The sequence below is a fragment of the Cyanidioschyzon merolae genome, chromosome 11 (genome assembly GCF_000091205.1).
Source record: "Cyanidioschyzon merolae strain 10D DNA, chromosome 11, complete genome".
NCBI lineage: Eukaryota > Rhodophyta > Bangiophyceae > Cyanidiales > Cyanidiaceae > Cyanidioschyzon > Cyanidioschyzon merolae.
In genome coordinates this window covers 601,893-626,490 of record NC_010137.1, presented here as the reverse complement: position 1 = coordinate 626,490, position 24,598 = coordinate 601,893, and the positions used below count along the sequence as shown (strand labels likewise).

General features: G+C 56.3%; 7 protein-coding genes and 1 non-coding gene across 8 annotated transcripts, besides 1 other annotated feature; 2 read left to right on the top strand and 6 right to left on the bottom strand.

The window, feature by feature from the left end:
- Nucleotides 1-530: 530 nt before the first annotated feature.
- CYME_CMK228C (mitochondrial translation initiation factor IF-2) lies at nucleotides 531-2,888 on the top strand (the record flags this gene model as incomplete). The annotated part of the gene is made up of 1 exon (XM_005536562.1): nucleotides 531-2,888. One exon carries the CDS (start codon nucleotides 531-533, stop codon nucleotides 2,886-2,888), a length of 2,358 nt encoding a protein of 785 aa, XP_005536619.1.
- A 1,619-nt stretch (nucleotides 2,889-4,507) lies between these two features.
- Nucleotides 4,508-6,019, bottom strand: CYME_CMK227C (hypothetical protein; the record flags this gene model as incomplete). The annotated part of the gene is made up of 1 exon (XM_005536561.1): nucleotides 4,508-6,019. The coding sequence occupies one exon, from the start codon at nucleotides 6,017-6,019 to the stop codon at nucleotides 4,508-4,510; it is 1,512 nt and encodes a 503-aa protein (XP_005536618.1).
- A 2,002-nt stretch (nucleotides 6,020-8,021) lies between these two features.
- Nucleotides 8,022-8,623: a sequence feature (possible transcribed region).
- Nucleotides 8,412-9,125, bottom strand: CYME_CMK225C (hypothetical protein; the record flags this gene model as incomplete). The annotated part of the gene is made up of 1 exon (XM_005536560.1): nucleotides 8,412-9,125. The coding sequence occupies one exon, from the start codon at nucleotides 9,123-9,125 to the stop codon at nucleotides 8,412-8,414; it is 714 nt and encodes a 237-aa protein (XP_005536617.1).
- Nucleotides 9,126-9,458: 333 nt separating this feature from the next.
- Nucleotides 9,459-10,196, top strand: CYME_CMK224C (hypothetical protein, conserved; the record flags this gene model as incomplete). The annotated part of the gene is made up of 1 exon (XM_005536559.1): nucleotides 9,459-10,196. One exon carries the CDS (start codon nucleotides 9,459-9,461, stop codon nucleotides 10,194-10,196), a length of 738 nt encoding a protein of 245 aa, XP_005536616.1.
- A 1,034-nt stretch (nucleotides 10,197-11,230) lies between these two features.
- CYME_CMK223C (similar to mitochondrial GTP binding protein trmE) lies at nucleotides 11,231-12,859 on the bottom strand (the record flags this gene model as incomplete). The annotated part of the gene is made up of 1 exon (XM_005536558.1): nucleotides 11,231-12,859. The coding sequence occupies one exon, from the start codon at nucleotides 12,857-12,859 to the stop codon at nucleotides 11,231-11,233; it is 1,629 nt and encodes a 542-aa protein (XP_005536615.1).
- A 1,060-nt stretch (nucleotides 12,860-13,919) lies between these two features.
- On the bottom strand, nucleotides 13,920-15,822 carry CYME_CMK222T. The gene has a single exon (XR_002461390.1). It is a non-coding gene; the product is annotated as a hypothetical transcript (transcript).
- A 479-nt stretch (nucleotides 15,823-16,301) lies between these two features.
- CYME_CMK221C (hypothetical protein, conserved) lies at nucleotides 16,302-21,173 on the bottom strand (the record flags this gene model as incomplete). Its single annotated transcript, XM_005536557.1, has 1 exon — nucleotides 16,302-21,173. The coding sequence occupies one exon, from the start codon at nucleotides 21,171-21,173 to the stop codon at nucleotides 16,302-16,304; it is 4,872 nt and encodes a 1,623-aa protein (XP_005536614.1).
- A 1,820-nt stretch (nucleotides 21,174-22,993) lies between these two features.
- On the bottom strand, nucleotides 22,994-24,172 carry CYME_CMK220C (hypothetical protein, conserved; the record flags this gene model as incomplete). Its single annotated transcript, XM_005536556.1, has 1 exon — nucleotides 22,994-24,172. One exon carries the CDS (start codon nucleotides 24,170-24,172, stop codon nucleotides 22,994-22,996), a length of 1,179 nt encoding a protein of 392 aa, XP_005536613.1.
- Nucleotides 24,173-24,598: the final 426 nt, after the last annotated feature.

The window sequence follows — 24,598 nt, the reverse complement described above, 5'->3', positions numbered from 1 at the left end:
GAAAGCGAAGTGTCGGTCTTGACAGATGGCTGAGGTATGCGTATGTGTGCAGCTGCTCGTTCGATAAAGTGGTTCCAGTATCACCGTTTCAAATATATTTCATCCAATTTCACTGCCCGTTTGACGCATTATGGAGCATTCCTGCGGTCCTCGGGCATCGATGCAATCAACTCGACACGAGCTCGGAGTAGGCGCACCTCCGCACCGGTGACGCACTGCCTCGAAGACGAAAAGAGACCCCGTCGCCAGCAGCGACTGCAACGCACCGGACTCCGACCTGCAGAAGCGGCTTCACAGTGACACAGCGAATCGTGCTCATTCCGTCCTGCAACGCAACTGCCCTGTGCAGTGAACGGTTGTGGTGGTTGTGCATTGATAGAACGAGAAGCTTTACCGGGTACTCTGCACTGCGCAAGCCACCGCGTCAACTTGTTCGACTTGAACGCGAATAGGTTTTTCCCGAGGCAGCACAGCGGCGGGGTCTCGTTTAAGGACCCAAGCCTGACGCTGGTCGCTCCGAAGAATGGTACATGTTTTTACCACTACGATCTTGTTTCAGCGCTTTGTGCGGTAACCTAAAGAACGTTTCAGAGGTTTTGCGAGCGCAGGCGCCGCCCAGTACTGGACGCGTTCTTCACCAGCGCCCTCTAAGCAGAGGCGAATCGGGAGGCACTTTACAGCAAGTTATAGACGCGAATGGACTTGGTGATGTCTGTTGGCGACATCTGCAGTGCTGGAGGAGCAGATCAAGCGTGGGAGCATTGGACAAAGTTCTGCGTGGGAACAGCGCTGGCAGCTCGCTTCCTCCAGCTAGAGGCGCAGCTGAAGCAGCACTCAAACTGCCTGCACGATTCGAAAGCTACGCATCGTCCCTAGTGCGACATACCAGAGTGTCGAGTCACTTCGCTGATGCGAAAATCCTTCAACACGGGTACGGTACCAGCTTTGGGACTGCGGTGGGCCGAGGCGCCTTCCAGCGCAGCGCATCCCGCACCCTGCGGTCGTTGCAGCAGCGCCTCGGGCGTCCACACGAGAAACCTCGTCGCCAGCGGGAGTCTCTTTTTACAGACGACTCGAAATGTTTGCGAATCGTATCCAGTCGAGCGCAAGGCTCTGTAGAGGTACGTGGCCCCCGGATACCGAGCCTGCGGCAAGTGCAGCTTCAGAGACGTGCCCAGTGCCAGTGGCGCTCACCCAGCCGCAGTACGGCTCTGTGCGCTCGATACATACGCCATCTAGGCATATCGGCAACGAAAGCTGGTCCAGTGGAACACATAGTAGATGCTGCGAAAACCCCCGCGACCAATACATGGTTGCGTCCACCCATCGTGACGGTTATGGGGCACGTCAACCACGGCAAGACAACGCTACTCGATGCGCTACGCGAGACGCAACTCGCTGGAGAGGAAGCCGGTGGAATCACCCAAAATATTCGCGCATTTCGAGTATTCTGGGAGCGCATCCTTGGACAGAGTGCTGACGTACCCTCGGTGCCTTGGATAACCTTTCTGGATACGCCAGGTCATGAGGCGTTCACCGAGATGCGAGCACGCGGGGCCTCTGTGACGGATATTGTCGTGCTGGTGATTGCTGCTGACGACGGCGTGATGCCGCAGACGCTGGAGGCTATTCACCACGCTCGTGCAGCTGCAGTACCGATCATCGTCGCGTTGAACAAGTGCGACAAGATCAAGGGCCGAGGCATGGCGATCTACAAGGCACTCGAGGAGCAGGCTGGTCTCTGTGTTGAAGCGCTTGGCGGTGATGTGCAGTGCGTAGAGATTTCAGCTCTGAAGCGACTACATCTCGATCGACTCGTGGAGGCGATTCTCCTGCAAGCTGCTGTTTTAGAGGCAGAACGGACGACAAGCATACAAGGTGCCGCGGAGGGCGTGTGCCTCGAGGCGCGCATGGATCGAGGCTATGGTCTCGTGCTAGACTGTCTATTCCGACACGGGAAATTGTGTTCCGGAGATATCCTGGCAACACCTGCCGCCTGGGGACGCGTACGGCTTCTCTTGGACGAGCACGGGCGAAAAATCCAAGAGGCATGGCCGACACAGCCGGTGACCGTCATCGGGGTGCGTCGCAACGAAGACGACTCAGAGATCCCCGTCGAGCCCGGCAGTATTGTTCGAACTGTTGATAGTGAAGAGGCTGCCAAAGCTTTCGTACGATCTGAGCGATCCACTGCGGCGCTGGAGACCCCAGCGAGCACCGCTGCACGCGGTAGCGAAGCCACGCGCTCGGGAACCGCACATACAACGGGTCTCGAGCTGATCATTCGTGGTACCTATCGAGGTACCGTAGAGGCGGTAGCGCAAGCGGTGCAGCGCATGAGCACCCCGAATTTCCCCATTCACATCATGCTTGCTTCAACTGGAGCGGTATGCAAGGCCGATATTCTCCTGGCGTCGTCTTCTCTGGATCGTCCGGCGCAAATCATTGCCTTCCAGACCAAGGTACCGAGGGCAATCGCGGAATTGGCGGCTAGGCATCATGTACCTGTCAAGTGCTTCACGGTGATCTACGAGATCCTCGACGACATCCAGCAGCAACAGCGACGGGCCCAGAGCGACGAGCCCCAGGCTCCGGTTGCCACTGGCAGAGCTCGAGTGCAGCAGGTCTTCACATACAACGCCGGCAAGCGGGTCGCTGACGCACTTATTATCGGCGGTTGCCGCGTGATCGATGGCGTTATCTACAGGCGTCATCCAGTGCGGATTCTTCGACAAGGACAATGTGTTCATGAGGCGCGTATCAGCTCTCTCAAGCATTATCGCGAAGATGTTGCCCAGGTGCGGAAAGGCCAGGAGTGCGGTATCGCCGTGGAGGGATTTGCATTCGCGGTGGACGATGAAATCATCGGGATAGCCGACAGCGGCTAAAAGTCCGGGCCTATGCCGGCAGCTTCGCATCCCAGATAATGATGGCGACTGCGCTCGAGATGATGATCCCGTATCGAACCGCTTGTGATCATGGAACTGGCGACTGATCGCTGAGGGTGGTATGGAGGATGGCACGGGAGCCTCGCTGCTGCCGCCATGCCTTGGGATGCTGCTTGGAAACGCAGTCACGGATCATGGTGGACGGTTTTCATGGACACCAGGGCATTTTGTTCGGTTGAATTCGATGCATGCCCACAGCGCAGCATCTACCGCTGTGGAGCCTGGAGCATCGCCTCTCAACATACACTCATACACACACACACACACAGTGAGAGTGGGAAAGACGGAAAGAGCGCGTACAGCAGTCGTCGTTTCATTGGCGAGAGCACGAGTCCTGCGGTCGAGCCCCGGTCCGCATAGACGCCAGCGAGCAATCACCGGACGATCGCACTTGTTGGTTGTGCTGCGAACGGCTACAAATCAGCATGATGGCATCGGGTCTCCGAGAACGCTCTTTCCTTTCGACATGTGCTTTTGCGAAGCGGCCGCGCACACTCGCTGCGTCCCCAAAGCGACCTGGCTCCCAGTTTCGAGTCGTTTTTCGGATGTAACAGGTGACACAAACCCGCTGCATGAAGAGCGTGTCCGGAAAAAAAGCGCTGCACCCACGCACGATCGAGTACCGACGCTCGCTGCCACATGAATCCGACAGTCGACGCTCATTCGAGACAAAGGAAACATGCAGATCCTGGTTCCTTGCTCGGTATGTTCCATCTGGAAAAACATTCTTGTTCAAGGGAGCCAAAATCCGCACGCGCTGGTTACTTTGGCAGCAGTTCTGAATCATGACGCTTTCTGCATGCAATCGGCAAAACTGCTCTATAGCAACGCCATACATTCGTTGAACTATGGTCTATCGAGACGCGATTCCACCAGAATAGGCATGCTAACAGGATGAACACATCAGGAACTCTTCGACGCGGCGGATATGTCCAGGGACGCGGTGCCTGTTCCGCTCGCAGGCCGCTGTGCGTAGCGTCGTAGGCGCGTGCCTCTGTATGCTGTGGAGGGTGCGCTGCTGTGCATCGACAGGCACGAGAATCCGTGTTACATTCACCGGCGAATATCACAGCCTGTCTACGCCGAATGCCCATAGCAAGCGCGAATCCGCTGGATCCTCCTTAGGTCTATCGTCCGTACACCACGCGAGAGACGCATCGCTGGACCGGAGCGCGTGCCACTGGAGTTGGCGCTCGGGGCGGCTCCACTGGTGCCACGCTCGCGTGTTCATGGGCCAGCGACGTCATCGGTTACGTCTGCCCAGTGTTGAGTACCCGCGATCATAAAACAAAAGACGGCAGTCGCGATGCTTTAGAGAGAGAGAGAGGCGCTCTGCTCGTTTCAGCAACTCAAAAGCAATACGGCATTGCGTTGCACCGGATGCAACCTGGAAACGCCCCCGAAAATGCATATTCCGTTGCTGCTCATCTTGGTCCGAAGGAGGCATAGACTGAAAGTCCAACAGTTGGCTTTCGCGACGTGCAAATCATCAGAACTGCTCAGCCGGATTGAACTGCTGTCATGATTGTGTTGTTTATAGGATCCGGAGCGCTGAGCTGTCAAGCGGCCCGGCAGCGACTCCATCGGTGGCGCTTCGCGAAAGCGTCCGTGAGGACTGCGTCCAACGCTGGTCGAAAAAATTGCGTTTCGAAATCCTGTCCGATGTACTCTTCGAACGGCACTGTTTTCACTCGAGTGCCGGTGAAACAAATCCGAGACGAAGGCCCGATCCAGCGTCCCTGGGTGGTCCAGTTCGCTTGGCCACCAAACTGTACAGCGTCCCAGAGACGACCCGAGGGCCACCACCGGGCGCTGCGATCCAAGCTGCAGGCATCGAGCTTCTCCAGATTATGATGGAGGACGAGAGGCTTCCCGTTGGGGTCATGCTGGACCATGGTGGTACCGTGGAAGAGGCCCTCGGAGGACCAGTGCCCAGCTGCCGCGGGTGGTACCTCTATACGATCAAACGGAGCATCCAGTGCCATCCAAGCGAATCGGAATGTATCCTTATCACCGTGCAAGTACTGGTAGGTGTAATCGGATCGCACGTTGAGCATCACAGAAAGCATCAAAGGTATCCAGGATTCATGAACATCGCTCTTATCAACGAGCAGGACACTGCTCTCCTGTTCTCGTCGTTCGCGCCATGTTCGCGGCACTACTCGGAAAATGGAAAACGCTGGATGATCGACGGGCATGATCCAGTAGTCCGGCCAGAACACGGCTGTCGGTATTCGACTCGACCTCGTTTCCGACACCGCTTCAGGAGCAAACAGCGAGAAGAGATAGGTAGGGTCGCGTAGCGGGTGGGCATCCGCATCCAGGTACAGCACATGAGCGAATCTGCTGAACGCGATCGCAAGCGGTTTGATAGCGAAGAGCGACTCCCAACCACCGAGGTCCCGTTGGCGAGGCACCACGGTGTCGAGATCACGAAAATATATGGGTGCCTCATTGGCGGTACCTTTGGTATCAGGGACTCGATTCATGCGTCGGAGCGCCGCCTCGAGGCCGCTGTCGAACGGCGACTCGCCACGGGCGCTCGAGTACCAGAACTCGACAGGCAGGCGACAGCCGAGCAGTCGCAGCAACCGCAAGGTGACAAGTGCTGGAATCGCATAGCGCTGCGGCCTTCCGATCGCCATCACAATACCTGTGCCTTCAAACTGGCCTGTTGGTGCAACAGAATCCACCTCGAGACTCTCTTCAAGCAACTCCACAAACCAGGACCACTCTTGGCGGAGGGTGTAGCGGCCTATAGGCTCGCGCGGCGACCGACCTAGAACATTGCCCAAGCGAACAGAGGAGGCCCACCAGTTTCCATACTCGTGGAACCAACGGTCTCGACTGCTTCCGCGCCTAGTTCGAGCGACAGCTAGGTTGGTGGCACGAGCGATCGCGTTCCAGGCACGATGCTCCCAACGCAGTGGTGCAGCTGTCTCCGACAGTGGACCCGCGATCCCAGCTGTTTGTTGCCAGTGCTTATGACAGCATATTTCATGGATGATGATATAAACAAGTACCAGAAGGGTCACAAGGTTGCGAAGCTTGTTTCTTTCCGAAACGAGCATATCCGTAGTTTTCTCCCGAGGAGACTGCGCGGAGCGTACCCAGTGCGCCAAACTGCCAAAACGCCGCGGCTGGTTGCCCGCAGTTGTCTCATGGCGAGATGGCTCGGCGTTGATGCAACCATATGTCAGACTAAAATGCAACGGGTGCTCCAGGACGAAAACAAAAAAGGATTCTTGGGACAGTTCCTGATGTAATCAGTACTGACCATTGTGGGCTTTTCATGCGACTGCTCTCGATCGCTCCCTCTTATCTCCGACCCTGAAATGGATCGGTCTTCTTTCTCCCGCCAGATATGTTTCAGGACGTCGAGGGGTGTTCATGGCAGCGTCCTAGGCCGCATGGCGTTGCTCCTGGCTGCTGTACAAACGTTTCACGCACAGGAAAACGTAACGATCTATGCTTCGCATGCCATTCGCATCTTCTTCGTATACAGTCTCAGTGTGTGACCTTCTTCGTCATGAAATTGGAGGCTATTCACGCATTCTAAGTATATTGGCCAGTATTCCGCTTCCAACGCGCTGTACTGGAGCAGGGTAACACCTCCTTCATCGCACGATGCGTACCGTAGACCGGTACAGAAGGCTTCCGCGAATGCACGCCTCCGGGTCCACACCAGGTACCTTGCCTCACGAGCATGTGCTCCTTATTTGCGATTCCCGCAGCGACGACGATGTCCGCTGCATAGACAACCGCTCGACGTCATCGTCGATGAGGGATCTATGGACCGCGCTCTTGTCCATGATGAGACAAGCAGCGGAACCAAAAAGCAGGCATGTACGCTGGCCGGGAAACTCGGGTGCGTCACTGCACCTGTCGTACTGAGCGGTGACGCACGCTCCACTGGAAGCGATCACTGCGATGCTTGACGTCCGAGTCCGAGATCCGTCTGCGTACAGACGGAAGCGACAGGGAGCCTCTAGATGCATATCCTGCGACAGGTATCATGTTGCACTCGAACGTTGTCTCATGTCTGGCTACAACGAGCAGCGTACTCGAATGTGGAACGGAATCGATCAATGGGCGTGACGAGTTCACAGCGGTTCCCGTATGAGCTTGTGGAGGAATCGTTGGAGGTCGACCTTGAGGATTCTCGCTTGACCATGCAGCGGTGCGGTTGCGCAGCACCGACGATCTGCCGTCAAACAGCATGATCGAAACGGTGAACAGTGCGTGGATTGAGCATGGAAAGCGGAGAGCAGGCACACGAGCGAAGACTCTCTCGTATGGACATGTTATTGATAGGGGCTATGGAGGGAGCTCATTTTGTAAAACGCCGCGATCCATCTGGATTCCAGCGACATAAGAAAGTCCGTCTGCCGAGGATCGCAGTCGTCATCCCGGGAAACCAACCGAGAATCCTGCAACTGCACACGAAATTCCGTAAGCTCTGATTACAAATTCTGAATAGCACAACGATACATCGAATGATACTTTGGAAGAGAACGCTCAAGGCATGAACAAAGCGTGTAGCTCAGTATCACATGTTCATCTGACACTGTCCTCAGCGCTAGCGTTCAGTACGTCGATAGCGCTGCCGCCGCTCACGCGCTCGTCTCCAGGCCTGGGCCGCTTGGCGCGCCTGCACGCTCTCTTCTTCCAATCGAAGAGCACGTGCTTCCCAGTACCGTTCAAAATACAGTGCACGTCGTTGGTAACAGTGAGCTTGCCAGTCGTCCCATAGAGACCGCCATCGCTCGACTATATCATGCGCGCAAGCGTTCAAGTACCTGATGCTTGGTTGTGATGTTCGGGCGGGTCTCGGCTCCCGCACGAAGATCACAAGGCCCGTGAGGCTTCCTTCCAGATGACATTCCCGGACCTGATGCCACCGCGGAACACGAGCTTGCAGCAGACGCCAGCGGGCTTGTGCGGCTGCTGACCAAACTTCAACGGTTTGCGGAATGCATTTCAGCAAATGCTGGACAACGCCATGAACACATACCAGGTTGGAAAGGCGGCTTTGCAGTGACACGGAGCTGGTTGCGTAAAGGACCTTTGCTTTCTGGAGAAGAAGGCGGCCTACATTCAGCGAGAAGGAAAGTCGCTTGGTCAGTGGGTCCGGAGCGTCGACTGCACCGTCGACGTGCACCGGAAACCAAGTTAGGTGGGCGCGGGAACGTGTTTTTCGTCGTATCGGTTGCTTTTGCGGGCTCGGAAAAACGTCCCCAAGCCACTGTAACCCATCATTATCATCCGTACAGCAACTTATGGAACCAAACACCGGCCAAGACGTTTCCGCGAGAGCATCCCAGGGTGGTGCGCTCGGCGTAACGTCTCTCGGTGACGCCGCAGTTCCGCCAATACCGAGTGACGTGCCTTCACGAGGAAGCAAGTCTGCATCTGAATCTATGGAAAAAGGAAGCGTAAAATAGGGGTCAGATGCATTCTCAACTACACGCTGCTGGATGAGGTTTGCGAGGGTATTCGACATGGTGCCGAGTTTGAAGAAGAAACGGGTACAAAGTTTGCAGCGCCAAGCATAGCGCCTGGAAAAATGCCTCGCATTGCCGCCGCCGCCGCTGCCGAGCGCTTCAGCCCGCGCGCTGTCTCATGCAGCGGTATCGAAGCGGCATCATCAGCATCATCGAAAATATCGAATTCATTATCGTGCAGGGAACATAATTCCCGTGCTTGTGCAGAATACGGTTGTGATTTGGGGATGTACGCTGGACAACGCCAGTTAAAGGATATTGTTTTACGCAACAGAGCAATTCCGTGACGAGGAAAATCCCCGATTTCGTGCTCGATAGTGGCGATCCGCATGTCTTGTCCTACTTCCAAGTTCACGGACGTATCCGCTTCCTCCAGGATACGTGCCGTACGGTACGTTTCAGAACTACCTGTACGTTCCATGAGACATACTTTATCCTGGCGATAGTCGTCACGTCGAACGTTGAACTGTGCCTCGAGTCTGCTGCGAACGTGCTCCATAACCTTGATCGTGCCAGCGTTGATGCAGCACCGGGTAACAGCGACTTTGCCATATACCATGCCACGGACGGTGTCGACAATTACAGCCGGGTACCGCATCGCTTTGCATCGAGTTCCTGTGGTGAACTGGGAATCGTTGTGTGACGATTGCTGTCGAGTCGCGAATGCGGGCATCGCCTCGCTGCAGCGCTGCAAGGCGAACGCGAATTTGCCGATACCTGGGGTGCGCTCGACGGTCGCACTGGTTGCTCGCAACGTTTCTAAACCATAAACGGATACAGAGGAGGGTATTGAAGCAGCGTACTTGAGCGATTCCAGTGAAGAACGCTGCGCTGAGTGCAGTGCTACGTAGAAGCGTCTTTACAAGCGGTGTAGTTGACGGTCTTTGTTCTAGCATCGTTCGCATACTGGCGGGCGTCTGGCGCTACGCACCCTCCGTGCAGCTCAAAGGACCTCACCGGAGCAAGGCGCTATCAGCAGTCGGTGGCGCACTGCGTCTGCCTGTGAATGTCCTTTGCGTGTTTCGTGCCTTTATGGGACTTGTGGGACTTGTGGGGCTCCAAGGGACACCGGCTACGAAAGGACGACGTGTTCGGTCTCTGTTTGGTAGGTATCGGAATCATCAGTGTGATAGGTGTGACGGCTCCCGTTCCAGCATCAGTGCCGCGCTCTGCAGCGTTCGCTTTGCCCGCTAACGCAGTTACTTTGGAAAACCGAGAGAGACCGGCGTCGGCTTCAGTCATTCATGGCTATCCACGCATAGTGGACGGCGACACCCTGGCGTTTGGTACAACGCGAGTGCGGCTCTTCGGTATGGATGCTTTTGAACAGCGCCAGCGCTGCCGACGGCCTATCCACAACACGGCTCCAGACGCTGCCCCGCTGAAGTTCGATACCTACCGCTGTGGCCTGCAGGCGACGGAGCATCTTCGTGCGCTCATTGGCGCCCGCCCCGTCACCTGTGTCCCACGAGGACGCGATCCTTTCCAGCGCATTGTCGCTATCTGTTCAGTCGAAGAGGCGAGCGGCGAGACCCTGGACCTCGGTCGTGCGATGGTGCGAGACGGTTGGGCTGTAGCGTTCCGAAAATTTAGTACCATGTACGTCCCGGACGAAGAGGAGGCTCGCAGAGAGCATCACGGGGTCTGGGCTGCTTCTCAAGAAACGAATGACGAGACGCTGTTATTTGAGTGGCCATGGCAATGGCGTTACGAGGAACGTCGTGACACGCAGCGGCGTCACTAGTGAATTTTCAAAAATCAATTGTATGCTGCTTCATCCCGACGTAAACTTGTACGCAGACCGGACTTGTCGCCAATTGCGATGCTGCTGCGCAAAACGAGGCGCTTTTCGTACGCTACGGACACACACGCACACACGCTCACCTAGCAGGTGCCAGACGCTGTGCAGTGAGTCGCCTCGGCGTCTTGGACAAGCGCCAAGGATGCTGTGTATTCAAGTGGGACCAGCGTGATCCGAACGACGTGCAAGCACACATGCACAAGAACGATAGGATGGTAGCAGGGTAGCTGCGGGCCATTGCCAGAGCATCAGTGTCCCGCGAGACATGAATGGTATAGCCTCGGGCGCTCGCCAAAGCTTGCGTTAACCGAGGTTCCAGGTGCAGTGCTAGGGTGTTGAGCGAACCAGATTGATCAGCAAGCGGGTGTAGAGCATTGTTCTTGACACCATTCACTGTTGTAATTCATATGGACAGGGATCAGGACTGCTGCGAATAGTACACGCCAGACGGTAGCAATCGACGGCTGTCAAAGACTCGAATGCAGCATCGGCGGCGGCGGCGGCGGCGACAGACCTCCAGGTGACACTGCGATGTCGTTCAAGTATCGGGGTGTCCCAGACAGGGACGCGCCTCTGCTTTGGCTCATTTACGAACGAGTTACTCCACAACGGCACACGGGGCGATAGCCACGTCGACCGTCAACAGAGAACACAGGCCGCTTCGGGGAGGCAAGGCACCTCTATGTCGTTCGTAGAGATGCCTTGTGAATACGGCGGCAGCGGATTCGACGGGAAACGCGCCCCGTGCATCGCATGGGCGCCATTCTGATAAAGCGACTTGAATTGCATCTATCTATCTATCTATCCATCATCTTCATGAATCGGATTCGTATGCATCCATCCGTTCATGTGTGAGTGCTAGCGTGGAGTGTCTGTTCGGATCAGGCAACACGCTGGATGCGAAGCGGATCGGGAATACTGCACCCGGCGTCCAGAAAGCGCGAGGTGAATCGATGGAAAGCCCATATCGTTGATGCTCACTTGCCGATACAGAAGCGCGAAAAGATATGCTCAAGAGTATCCTCGGCATCGAAGCGCCGATCGCCCTCTCCTGATATCTCCGCCAAGTGCTGTAGACTCGAACGAAGATGCTCTACCGCAAGCTCTGGCACGATGAGATGCTGCAAAGCACCGTCAAGCAGATCATGGACAACTCTTAGGAGTGCATGCTGACGTTGCGTCTGAATGAGACAGCGACGTTGATCTGTATCCTTTGCACATTCGAATCTTGCGCGTAACCGCTCGCCAAGCCAGTTCAGAAAAGCATCGACCCCTTCGCCTGTTCGGGAGGATACGAAAAACAGATCAGACTCTCGGTAACAGCGTGAAAAGCGATTCCTCAACGCCTCGCGCTGTTGATGATCAGGGACTAGGTCTGCTTTGTGGAGCACCACAGCACTGGGCAACCATGCCGCAGTTGGGTCATGCTCCAATGAACATTCTTCCTCTGTGCTTGCGTCTACCACGAGCACTCGCAGCGGCGTCTGTTCAATGACTTTTCGGGCTCGACGAATGCCCTCGGCTTCAATCGCACTGGCGGTTTGCGGCGTCTCACGCAGCCCCGCTGTGTCCATGATGGTTGCGGCAAGCCCGTCGATGTATGCTCTCTGCTCAACGACATCTCGAGTTGTTCCTGGAGTCTCGTGCACAATAGAGGCCTCCCGTTGCCCTATCAAGTTAAATAGACTGCTCTTGCCCGCATTCACTCGCCCGTACAGCACGATGCGTGGCGTCAGGCTCAGTTCCGGTCGTTGACCTTCGGGACTCGCGAGACGAATCTGCATGCGCATCTCTGCCTGCACAGCCCGTATACGCTGCGCTGCTTGCTCCAGTTGTGCGTCTATTTCGTGTGCGAGGTGCTCCTCTCCGAATTCAAGCACCGCCTCCATGATCGCCATCGCTGCGTGCAGGTGCGCTCGCCAAGAATGATGCTGGCTGCGAAGCGCTCCTTGCAAGTTATTCACCGCCAGGGCAAGCCCATCGAGAGAATCCGCCTGGATGATATGAGCTAGCGCCTCCACCTGAGATCGGTCCATTTTGCCATTCGTAAGCGCTCTTTTGGTGAAAGCGCCCGCTGTAGCAGGGACGAGGCCTGGGTATCCCGCCAGTGCAACAAGCGCTGCACGAATGACCGCTGGTGCTCCGTGCACCTGCAACTCCGCCATATCCTCTCCGGTGTATGATGCTGGTGCCGGAAACCAGACGACCATACCGCGGTCGAAAGCGTAGTTGCGCTGCGGATCATAGAGCGTCCGCGGAACGAGCTGCCGTGGTTGCGGAAGTTTTTGCGCAGGCACATGGAGCACCGCCTGCAGTACTTGTCGGGTCTCGGGGCCGCTGATCCGGAATACTGCTATAGCGCCTGTTCCTGGTGCAGTCGCCAGGGCGTAAATGGTTGGCCGCGTGCCCGCGGCCCCAGCGGCTTTCTGTGCAGCGCTACAGAGGTATCGCGTGACGACGCTTGCACAGTAGCTCAGTGACCCGAGTGACACCGTTTCTACCCGGTTTGCGTGCTGCGTCACCTTTTGGTAGGGACGCAGTTGCTTACTTCGAAGAGATCTGGCGAGACTTTGGACGGAAGCAGCCAGAGATCGGGTGCGCTGCATCAGATCGCTACAGAGCTTGCTCGTTAGCGAAGTGTATCGTCCCCGAGATCAGTCTGCGACGGAGACCAGGTAAACCCTTGAACTAGGAATACTCGCTCTTGTTGCTCAGTCCACGTGAACGTTTCTTCCTGTAGACTTGAATCAGCAGCAGAACTGACATAATCACGTTGGTTTCATCATAGCGAACGAGTATTCCACAAAAGAGCGACAAAAAGCCTTTTGCACGTAACCGTCATCGAGCGCAGCGGCCGACACCCCCCGTAAGATGACAGTCTTTCACGTCTATGGTATCCACCTCTGGCATAGAGTCATCAAATGCTTTTTCGTGGTTTATAATAGATGCGTTCCAGGTTCATTTATTTGATGAAATAAAAGTATGAGGGAATGGGATGGACGCGGAAGTCGAGTATCCTGGAAAGCCGGTGCCGCCTGCTGTCGCAAAAGGATACGAAAAATCCTGTTCTCGCCGACGTTCCAGCACGTAGAGCAAGTCATGAAGAAGAAGAAGGGGAAGTGGACGAGAGGAGGTGCTTGCTCGACTGGACGATGATGAGACTGTAGTGGTGCGGAGGGTACAAGTTCTGGGAATCTTTGCAATAGAGCGTACAACCAGAAAAATGCATGCAAGAATTTCGTGAACCGAGGCTCCAGCGCTGCTATCAATATCAGACGATTTGCTGCGCAAAGCACGAGACCCGAGGTACCGAGACGACCAAACACTCTGGGAACGACGCTAAGCCTGGATGCGAGCACAAGGGGAAACTGAAAAAGATAGCACACAATATCCCTCGGCAAAAAGGCTAGGAGGCGTCTGCGAGTCGATGCTAATATACCCAATGGTTGCCAAACATTTATCGTTTCGCTGGTCATCGATGGAAAGGCACATCGGACTTCACGCTTTGTTCATGCCCTGAGCGTTCTCTTCCAAAGTATCATTCGATGTATCGTTGTGCTATTCAGAATTTGTAATCAGAGCTTACGGAATTTCGTGTGCAGTTGCAGGATTCTCGGTTGGTTTCCCGGGATGACGACTGCGATCCTCGGCAGACGGACTTTCTTATGTCGCTGGAATCCAGATGGATCGCGGCGTTTTACAACATGAGCTCCCTCCATAGCCCCTATCAATAACATGTCCATACGAGAGCGTCTTCGCTCGTGTGCCTGCTCTCCGCTTTCCATGCTCAATCCACGCACTGTTCACCGTTTCGATCATGCTGTTTGACGGCAGATCGTCGGTGCTGCGCAACCGCACCGCTGCATGGTCAAGCGAGAATCCTCAAGGTCGACCTCCAACGATTCCTCCACAAGCTCATACGGGAACCGCTGTGAACTCGTCACGCCCATTGATCGATTCCGTTCCACATTCGAGTACGCTGCTCGTTGTAGCCAGACATGAGACGGCGTTCGAGTGCAACATGATACCTGTCGCAGGATATGCATCTAGAGGCTCCCTGTCGCTTCCGTCTGTACGCAGAAGGATCTCGGACGCGGACGTCAAGCATCGCAGTGATCGCTTCCAGTGGAGCGTGCGTCACCGCTCAGTACGACAGGTGCAGTGACGCACCCGAGTTTCCCGGCCAGCGTACATGCCTGCTTTTTGGTTCCGCTCCTTGTCTCATCATGGACAAGAGCGCGGTCCATAGATCCCTCACCGACGATGACGTCGAGCGGTTGTCTATGCAGCGGACATCGTCGTCGCTGCGGGAATCGCAAATAAGGAGCACATGCTCGTGAGGCAAGGTACCTGGTGTGGACCCGGAGGCGTGCATTCGCGGAAGCCTTCTGTACCGGTCAACGGTACGCATCGTGCGATGAAGGAGGTGTTACCCTGCTCCAGTACAGCGCGATGGAAGCGGAATACTGGCCAAAATACTTAGAATGCGTGAATAGCCTCCAATTTCATGACGAAGAAGGTCACACACTGAGACTGTATACGAAGAAGATGCGAATGGCATGCGAAGCATAGATCGTTACGTTTTCCTGCGCGTGAAACGTTTGTTCAGCAGCCAGGAGCAACGCCATGCGGCCTAGGACGCTGCCATGAACACCCCTCGACGTCCTGAAACATATCTGGCGGGAGAAAGAAGACCGATCCATTTCAGGCTCGGAGATAAGAGGGAGCGATCGAGAGCAGTCGCATGAAAAGCCCACAATGCTCAGTACTGATTACATCAGGAACTGTCCCAAGAATCCTTTTTTGTTTTCGTCCTGGAGCACCCTTTGCATTTCTTTCTAGAATATGCGTAACGACGACGACGACTGGAATACGAGGTCGCACCCGCACGAATATCGGCATGTAACCTTCCGATCGCGTCTAACGAAGATCAGGTGAATCCCCGCACGCAATCAGCAGCAACAGCACCAGCGTCTTCGTATCCAGTGGCGTGTTCGGCGAGCTTGTTCAACGGCGTGCGAGGAAGCAGCCCCACAGCGTCCAGGTTCGTGCGCTCCCGGGCACGCAGCGCCCCATATTCGTACCGAACGCAGGCACCGCCGGTCAAAACTGCAGCACATCGGGACACCGATAGAGCCGCATCCTGCAGACTGGCATAATGCACCCACAAAGAAAGCAGCGGGTCTCGTGAAACCCCCATCAAGCGTTACCTGAAAGCCAGATTCTTGAAATGATTCCCATCACGTGGTGCTGCGGAAAGGTTTTACGCCCCGGCGGCGCTACTCACGCAGCCCTAGTGCACAGAAACTCCCGCCCGAGAAGCTTGTCCGCCGCCACCGAAACACCATATGCAGCAGTCGCTCGTGTGCGGGTATGGGATTGAGGACTCGGCAGCTGCTGAAGGCTGATTCGCTTCAGCGGCCGAATGAAGCATCGCTCGACTGCAACGTCTGTGCTTTGAACGTGACTTGCTTGCTGCGCACTCGATACGTGAAACACCAAAATGTTCTACGACCGTGTCGGGTAAATGAATAGCCACCCGCAGACGCCTCCCAGTGCTTTTCTCCTTGAGCACCTCGAGTCTGAGACACTGCTCCACAGAATTCGATCGCGTCAGCACCGCAGGTCACGTCCTCGGTACCGCACATCTCCTGATATTGATGGGGACGTTCAAGTCTCGGTTCACGAACTCCATGTATGATCTGCAGCTGGTGGATCTTGCCGATGCGAGCATTCATCGAAATCGTGCCCTCCGTACCACCGCGGTCTCGTTGCCATTCCGTCGGACAAACACCTCTTCTCGCTTACTCCTTCCTGTTCTTCTTCTTCTCCTTCGCTCGATGGTCCGTGAGAAGAGGATTTCTTTTGGGTATCGTTTGATAGGCGACGATCGTGGTCGTCCGGGATCTTCGACCTCCATGTGCATACCTTTCCATGGGACTTTTTATTCTTCAAAATGAACGCATTTCAAACGCATCTGCTGTAAACCGCGAAGAGGCATTTGATGACACCCATCTGGAGGTGCATTGCAATTGAGATAAACGACGATCATGCGTCTTTGGCGTCCTCGCTGACCTTTTCGCGAAATTGTCGCAGAGCACGCCTCGGAGACGCGTTCGCCTCGACTCGGCGATAAGCGACTGCGCTCTCGGTTGACAGCTTGAACTTTGGTTGTGCAAGGGAAGCGCCAGCAACTGGGACAACATCGACGTTTTTGAAGCTCGCACGATGCTCGTCGTTCGCGGAAGAACGATCGTTTCCGGTTGGTGCAGGCTCGGGTTGCATGGTGCGCGCTGAGCTTTCGACTTGTTCGCTGCCTGCATTGGTCCGGTTCCGGAAGCGATGCTTCTGTTGACGTTGTCGCGGGTGCAGCTTTCGTTGCGAGTGTCGACGAGAAGCCGAATGCTCGTGTTTCGTTTCTTGGCCCGTAGCGGCGGTTGCTTTCGCATTGGCGGCTCCTTGCTCTTTCGACGACAACGACGCTGATGCTGACGCTGATGATGATAATGGTGGCGTCGTCGTTGATACCCTCGCGTCAGATGAGCCTGCCTCACGAGTCCGCTGGTCTTTGGCAGGCGTTTTCGGATCCTCAGCGGGATCAGCTGGCGTGACAAGCGCCTTGGGAGCGCCCTCCGCCGCTGGAGACGTTCGAGTTGGCGCTTCAGGCACCGCTTCTTGCTTCTGCTGCTCCCGCTGCACTGGCGATGGTGTGCGTGTTCCACTGACCTCGAACGGCAACATCTTGACTGCGGTGTCCAAGGCTGTAGCCGTCTTCGGCTCCGTTGTCGCTGCAGAAGCAGCACCCGTAACGGAAGCGGTACTCCGCGAACGCCCTTCGCGCATGCTTCGTGGACGCGGTCGGCTTGTCCATCGTTCGCGACGTTTCCCATCGGCACCAGCGTTGCGGTCGCAATACTTGCCGCGCTTCGTCGTCGCTGGTGCCAGGGCGTCTTCGCCGTTCCGATCGGCCGTTCCGGTACCCGCTGTTGGTTCTAGTGCGTTTGCTGCCGACTTGTTCGCGGTTGCGGGCCGAGATGGCTTCACAGCCTTGAGTCTATTCACGCCTGTGGTTACCTTTCGCGTTTGCACACCGGCTCTTGCATCGGATGCAGCAGCCCCGCTCTGCTGTTCTGAAAGAGCTGGCGCAGGTTCCGAACGTTGCGCGCTCTCATCGTCCGCAGCTTTCAGATTCTCCCCCGGCGACGATTGCGTTGCAGTAGTAGTAGTAGGAGCAGCAGTACCACGCCTGGATTCGCAGCGCACATCCTGCACAGAGCGCACATTGCTGCTGTTGCTACTCGTTCGCAGCCCAGGAGACCGCCGCCTCGTTTGCAGCTCCGTGCTGGCGCTCGTGTTTGAATCTGCGGTCCGCTGTTGCTGTCCAGAACGTGCCATCGGAGTCGTTGCTTCCTGCTCCAGACGTGATGCTGATGCTGATGCTGATGCTGCTGAAGCTTCCGAGTGCGAGGGCGCTTCGCGATCCTCGGACACGAAGCGCTGTGGCTTGGCAAGCGTTCCATCGGTGCCAGAAGCGCCCACACCCATCCCAGTCCGGTGACGCCCCCTGTTGGCCCGAAATACTTCCGTGCTGGCCGCAATCGTCGGGCGCTGCCGCGTTCGTCCAGGCGCACTGCTGGTTCCAGCGTGTCGCCCTGCGGTGACGCCCTTGCCGCCACGATGCTGGCGCCGCTCGCCGAGCGCCGACGAAATCGCCGCCGCTGCGAGATCCTCATCGTCGTCCTCTGGGGGCGCACGCTGCCTCACTGTCCTTGTGGGTACAGCCGCCTCGCCACCAGAACTGAGATGGTGCATGTCGATCGTATCGCCGGCAGACGCTGTGCCCCAGTCAGCAGGCTGCATATAAGCTGGTAAAGGATATAGATCCGACCGCGTCGCCTCGCCGTACGGAGCTGAAAAGAACGTCGGGCTCATCTGTGGTACTGGGAATGCAGATGTGCCAAAGCCACCGTACGATATAAACGGCACGAATTCGGGCGCATCCGTGCGTAAATCGGAATGGAAGGGGATCTCTTTCGTTAGGGTCTTGTCGGCATCGGCACTGAGCGATAGCTGTGAAACCGCAGTGGTTGCTACAGCTACATCAGATGATACTCTCAGATGGTGCTGCGCAGGATCCGCCGCGGTTGCGTCCGGTTCAGATAACGTGCGCTCACTCAGCGTTCCGCGTTGCGTTCCCGGACTTGAACGGCTCGTATCCCGCTTGGGGGCCTCCAATTCTCGCTCGTCTTGGAGCGCGCCGGGGCGCCGTGCTGACACCAGCGACGCTTTCGATTCCACTGGGACTCTCTGGGATGAAACGCTCGATCCGTAAAGCTCCGCCAAGCCGTATGCGGTCGAAGCAGGGCTTGCAACCACCGGCCCTGCAGCAGCAAATGCTCGCGAGATATCCTCGAACGACGGTTTCGGGTAGCTCGGCAGCTGCCACTTGTCCAGTTCGTCGGCGGACTTTGGTGCAACACCGGTCGCACTTGCCGCTGGTGTCAGAGCGGGACTTGACGCTGCCCAGGGCGATCTCACCGTCGGTTCTTCCTCGTCCGCCATGGTATCGGGCATGGTGAACCACGTCGGTGGCGGGCTCGAAGGCAGCGAAGCGTCCTCCAGCGATAGAGGCTGCACGTGCTCCGACAGGGCTGCTTCTGAAGGAGCCCCTTCGCGATCGTTCCGCTTGCCAGGCTTCGAGGCAGGGCCTGCACGCCCCCATGGGGCGCTCGTTCGAGACCGGCTCCCGCGCACCGATGATTCGATCTTTGGACCCTCTGGCTCAGTCGCCGTCTTGTCTCGGCTCGTCGACCCTGAAGCAGAAGCTGAGTCACTGCGTTCTCTTGGTTCATCACTCTTGCTGAGTTGCCCGCGAGGTGCGCCCTGGCGGCGTTGCCGTCTGCTCTGATCCAAATTCGTACTGGATGCGCCAGATGCCGTGGCTCTGCTACGATCCAGCGAGGACCGATCACATGCGGGGACAGCAGAAGCGGTGCCTCTCACACCTGCTGAGGCAGTGGCACGTCCGCGTGTGTGCTGCTCTTCTTGGGACCAGGTTTCCGTGAGCGGCGCGCGTCGTACTCTTTGCTGTGTATTGCGCGCTGCCGAGCGTGATCCCGCTTCGGTAGCATGCTCCGTTCGGGTTATTCGCGTATCACCCGCAGACGCATCATCTCGTCGCACCTGCTCGAGCGGATATGGTTTCTCCGACGCTGATGCGGAGGAGGCAGGCCCTCCACTCTGGGCGGAAGCGATTGCTCGGTCAATTCGAGCGGCTGGCAGCTTTCGATCTTTGCCAAGGTCAGCGGCTTTGACTGAATCTGTTCTAGCAGCTTGATGCTCTGGAGTGGTCCGCTCCTTCACAGTCGCCTTTTCTGCCTTCTTCGCTGCAATTCGTTCCTCGAGCTGGCGAAGTTTGAGTGCTGCCCTTTCCTTGCGTTCCCTCTCCATACGCTCTTCTTCTTCTCTACGTTGCCGAGCACGTTCGGCGGCTTTCTGTTTCGCAAGCTCGCGCTGCTCTTCAAGGAGGTGCAATTCTCTCGAGATTTCCTCCAAATCGACTTGCATCTTTTCTTTGGACAGACTCGGTTGAATATTTGGACGCCTTGTACCCACTGCGATCGGTTGCGACTGCTGCTGCTGGTGCTGCTGTTGGTACTCGTCCGACTCAACGAACGCAGCACCCTGACGTCCGTCCGCGTTCTCCACATTCGCTGTTGTTGCTGTTCCCGTCGCAACCTCAGATGCAATGTCATTTTTCGATGCCTCATTGTCGTCCGATGGCACCGCCTTTCCTTCGTCATTGTCCGAATCAGTCCAGTCGAATCCACCGATCGCACGTGTTGAAATGGTTGCACTATCGGTCGTGGGGGACTGCGCTTCTCTCAGAGAGTCCTTCTGTGCCGGACGCGTCAGCGGTTTCATTCCAGGTACAGCGAGACGTTGGTCCAATGGGACACTAAAGTTCATTTCCTCATCTGGATCCTCACTCCAGTCCGTGAGCTGTAGGGGCGATGGAATCGCCTTTGGAACGTGCCCCGATTCGGTGTGATTTCGTGACACAGTACCCAGCGGATGCTGCCCTCGCCGTGCTGAATCCTGTGCAGCAGCGACAGGTCGCAGCTGCGCAGCACTCTCATCAGGTTTCCGCTGTTGCATTGCAGACGGCTTCGATTGCGTAGGGTTCTCCCGCACAAGCGCAGGGAAATCACTAGTCGGTGTGGCAGATCGCGCCGACGCGCCTTGCGTAGCTCTCGAGAATATCCTTCCGGTAGCATTTCTTGCCGGGTCCGGGACAGAGCGTTGTCTGCTCCATGCGGCCTGTTGAGCGCTGCGAACAACAGGCCCCGTGGAAGGGATCGCTGTGCGGTCACCAGTGTCATTCCGAGATGCTTTGAGCATAGCGGCTGCAGCTACAGCCGTGGTCGCTTTGGGGGTGTCAGCGCTCTCCGAGCGAACATCGGGTTTGGCATTCTGTTCAGCGGATGACGATGGCTGCTGGACAACAACACGACCGCCGCGTCCCAGGGTGTGCATTCGTGCCGCCGTGGTCGTGCCAGCGCCTACGACGCCACGAGCGTTGGGAACCCCGGGACCGCGAGCCGGCCAACTCTGGCGTTCCCCGAGCGCCCCTACTCGAGAGGCGGTGCCCGAGTGTTCTTCCGGACGGCCAGCTCCCGCGGGTGCCGTTGACGGAGTCTCAGTGCTGGTCCCCGTGGTCAGCGCGCCTAAACCGCGAGAGGCTGCTGCTGTTTCGAGCGCTTCGAAAGGCGCAGGCGGTTTCTCGACACGGATAGCTTCCTCAAACACAGACGCCGAACTATTATTACCTGGGCATCCGTTTCCGTCATCTCCACTAACGACCTCCGCAGGGGAACGGCCCTCTGTGTGTGCGCGTTGCGTTGAGGTTTCCGGAGTCATCCCTGGTGATGCAGAACCCAGCCTGCACACGCAACACCGTGAAACGAGAGGTTTGCGGGGCACTATCGTCCTATAATAAACCCAGAAACAAAAACGAGTCCCCCTCTGTGTAGTCTTTCCGAGATAGATAAAGTACTGCGGTTCGCGAGCAACTCCCTTTATACCAAAAACTGCGCATCGTCCCGATCCGTCCAACACGGTCCGAGCACGTGACCAGGGACTTGCAGCAGAACTAGTACACCCAAAACGATACGAACAACTGGGAGGACTTGTTCACGGATACAACCTGGCCCGCTGTGCAGAAACACGAGTTTAAGCTGGATAACAATGAGAAGAGCCCTAAAAAACAATGCTTTAGGAGTGTGTGTGTGTGGATGTGTGAGCACGCACGCACGCACGCACGCACGCATGCGGCGGATGCGTGCTTCTGTGCATGCGTGCGTGCGTTTGTGTGCGTGCGTTCCTGCGCGGCAATGTACGCCAGATGCGCCGACGCTGCGCACCAGGTCGATACTGCCCAGGCAACGCAGCACGTAACTTGGAAACTGCATGCAGCAGCGTCGACACATTTGAAGCGCACTCCGTCGTATAGAATCCCCAGCACCAGCTGCTCCGAAGCGATGAATAGTGTGACGTCGAAAGACTTTGATACCAAGCATTAGATTTCGTAACATGACGTGCGGTGGCGCTCAACTGGGACCAGCTTCTGCGTTCTCTGCAGCACTTGAAGGCATTACATCTGAGTAGCCGCGAAACATGGACAGGTTGCGGTTCGGCGGGAATCCCGCGGGATGATTAAGTGAGCGTTCATGCCCCAGGAGAACTAGACGAAAACTCAAGATGCATTCAACTACGACGGTGAAACAAGACCTGGCGGTCTCGTCTTTTACGAAGATACTGGACCCGTGTGGAGCAGCGCACGTACGCAGACGACAAAAACGGCCCCCAAGTCGAGAACCAGAGTTTTCAGGCGGATACGGGTAGAGCGCGAGAATCCCTTTCGTGAGTTGTGTACGGTCCAGGGCCTGTGCAAGTGGCGGATCGCTCGCCGGATGAAACTGACATCATCAACGACGATGCAACATGCGTTTCGCCCACCGAGAAAGTGTACGCCACGTAGAGCGCAGTCCTCAGAACTTGGCAGAACGATGGGTCTAGCGTCAATACCGGAATCTCGTGTCATAAAGACATGTGACTCTCGAAATCCATGTCCATTTCGCAGACAAATCATTCAGCTGGATCTGCGTCGCCCCTTGAGAATGCCACTGTGCTCCACATGTTTTGCGAAAGTGGGCGCTACGTGAGCGTGATTCATAGTATAACAAGGTACAGAGCTGAGCATAACCAGCTCCCGGAAATACGCATAAAAACCCACAATATCATGAGAATCATGTGCGCGGTCTTGCACGTATCCACTTGCGCACGTCAGCGTGGAACTCGAGGCGCGTTCACACATCTATCTAATGACCTAGCTCTATAGACCGAACATCGCCTGCGTATCCAATACCATGCGATGAGCTTGTCAATCTATACAGGCCTAAAGCCTTTTCTTTGCGTCCTGTACGTTATCCTTTGAATTTTTTAAGCTACTTTGGAAGAAATTGTTCTGTACGCTCTGGGGAGTACCCTTACAGCGAGATTCGCTCGTGTCAGATATCTCGCTGCGGTACGACATAATCGGTAAGAGACGTCCGTGCGTCCTTGTTCGCGCCAGCCATCTCCCCGTATTTGCCATCGACCGGCGCCAGTGCACCGAGCACATGCTTGAATCCAAGACGGCGCGGCGACAGCGCAGAGCACACCTCGGACAGATCCTCCTCCTAGCTATCGGACTGCTCCGACGAGGCCACTAGGGCGGCCTTATCCTCCGCCGCCGGGGACACCACAGCACGAGCTGCACGTGCATTCGACGTTTGCGTCCCCATGGTTTCCCAGACTGAAAAAGCTTGTGCTATCATGCCACGAACATCGCTGATATTCGCTGGAATGATCAATGTATTTCCTTCCTTGGCGAGCTTACTCCAGGCTTGCACGTATTGTTCGGCAATGCGCAGTGCTACTGCATCCCGTCCACCTTTCTGTTGCATCTCGGCTGCTACGATACGTATGGCCTGGGCGGTTGCACGTGCTCTAGCGAGTATTGCCTCTGCTTCACCGTGCGCGCGATTGATCTGTTCCAGTTGCAACGCCTCTGAATTCAAAATTTTGGATCGTTTTTGGCCCTCTGCGACATTAATTTCGGATTCCTTTTCCCCCTCAGAGTCCAAGATTTGAGCGCGCTTCCGACGCTCTGCCTCCGCTTGCAACTCCATAGCTTTGCGAACGTTCGCTGGCGGATTGATGTCCCGTATTTCGTACCGCAGACACTGCATACCCCAGGCGGCAGCAGCCTCGTTGATACTGTCCACAATGCGTGCATTGAGCATTTCGCGTTCCTCAAAGGTCTTGTCGAGGGAGAGCTTACCGAGCTCGGAGCGCATGGTTGTTTGCGCTAGTAGCGTTAAAGCCATATAGGGATCCTCGACCCCGTAGGAAGCTTTCGCCGGATCAACGACACGAACATAGAGGACGCCATCGATTGCGATGGTAACGTTGTCTCGAGTGATCGCCGTCTGCGAGTTGATCGATACCGCCTCTTCTTTCAGAGAATGCACGTAAGCAATTTTGTCCACAAACGGGATGAGAAAGTGTAGACCTGGATCGAGCACTCGACTAAAGCGGCCGAACCGCTGAACAATATAAGCGTACTGCTGGGGCACAATAACGAAGCCAAAGTGCGAAGGCACGCGACGTCGCGCCAGCGTCGATAGTGACGCAGACGCAGAAGCAGCAGCGGGACCGAGTCGCGCGTTCCAGATGCTTCGTCTGCCCCAGACGGGCAAAGCACTGCGCTGGACGCACGCGTCGCAGCCGCTCCGCGCGTGAGGCAAAACTCGCTCTGGCCAGAATGTGACCCAGCAGCGCCGGATAACACTGGCTTGAGACCGTGGAACTCGCATCGCCGGTCAGCGCACCCTCAAGTTTGAATAAGCTGCGCGAGCTGCTCAGGTTCGGGAGACGTTGCGTCAGACAACGACGAAACGTCGGTTTCGACAGGCGCAGCGTGCGAAGCGTCTGCGCAACATTGGCGAAGTGTCGCAGCCCAATGCGTCATCTAGGGGTATCGTGTCATGTCATTTTGTGTATGTGAACCTGCTGTCTCTGGTTTACTATATCGATGTCAGACTAAAATGCAAAGGGTGCTCCAGGACGAAAACAAAAAAAGGATTCTTGGGACAGTTCCTGATGTAATCAGTACTGACCATTGTGGGCTTTTCATGCGACTGCTCTCGATCGCTCCCTCTTATCTCCGAGCCTGAAATGGATCGGTCTTCTTTCTCCCGCCAGATATGTTTCAGGACGTCGAGGGGTGTTCATGGCAGCGT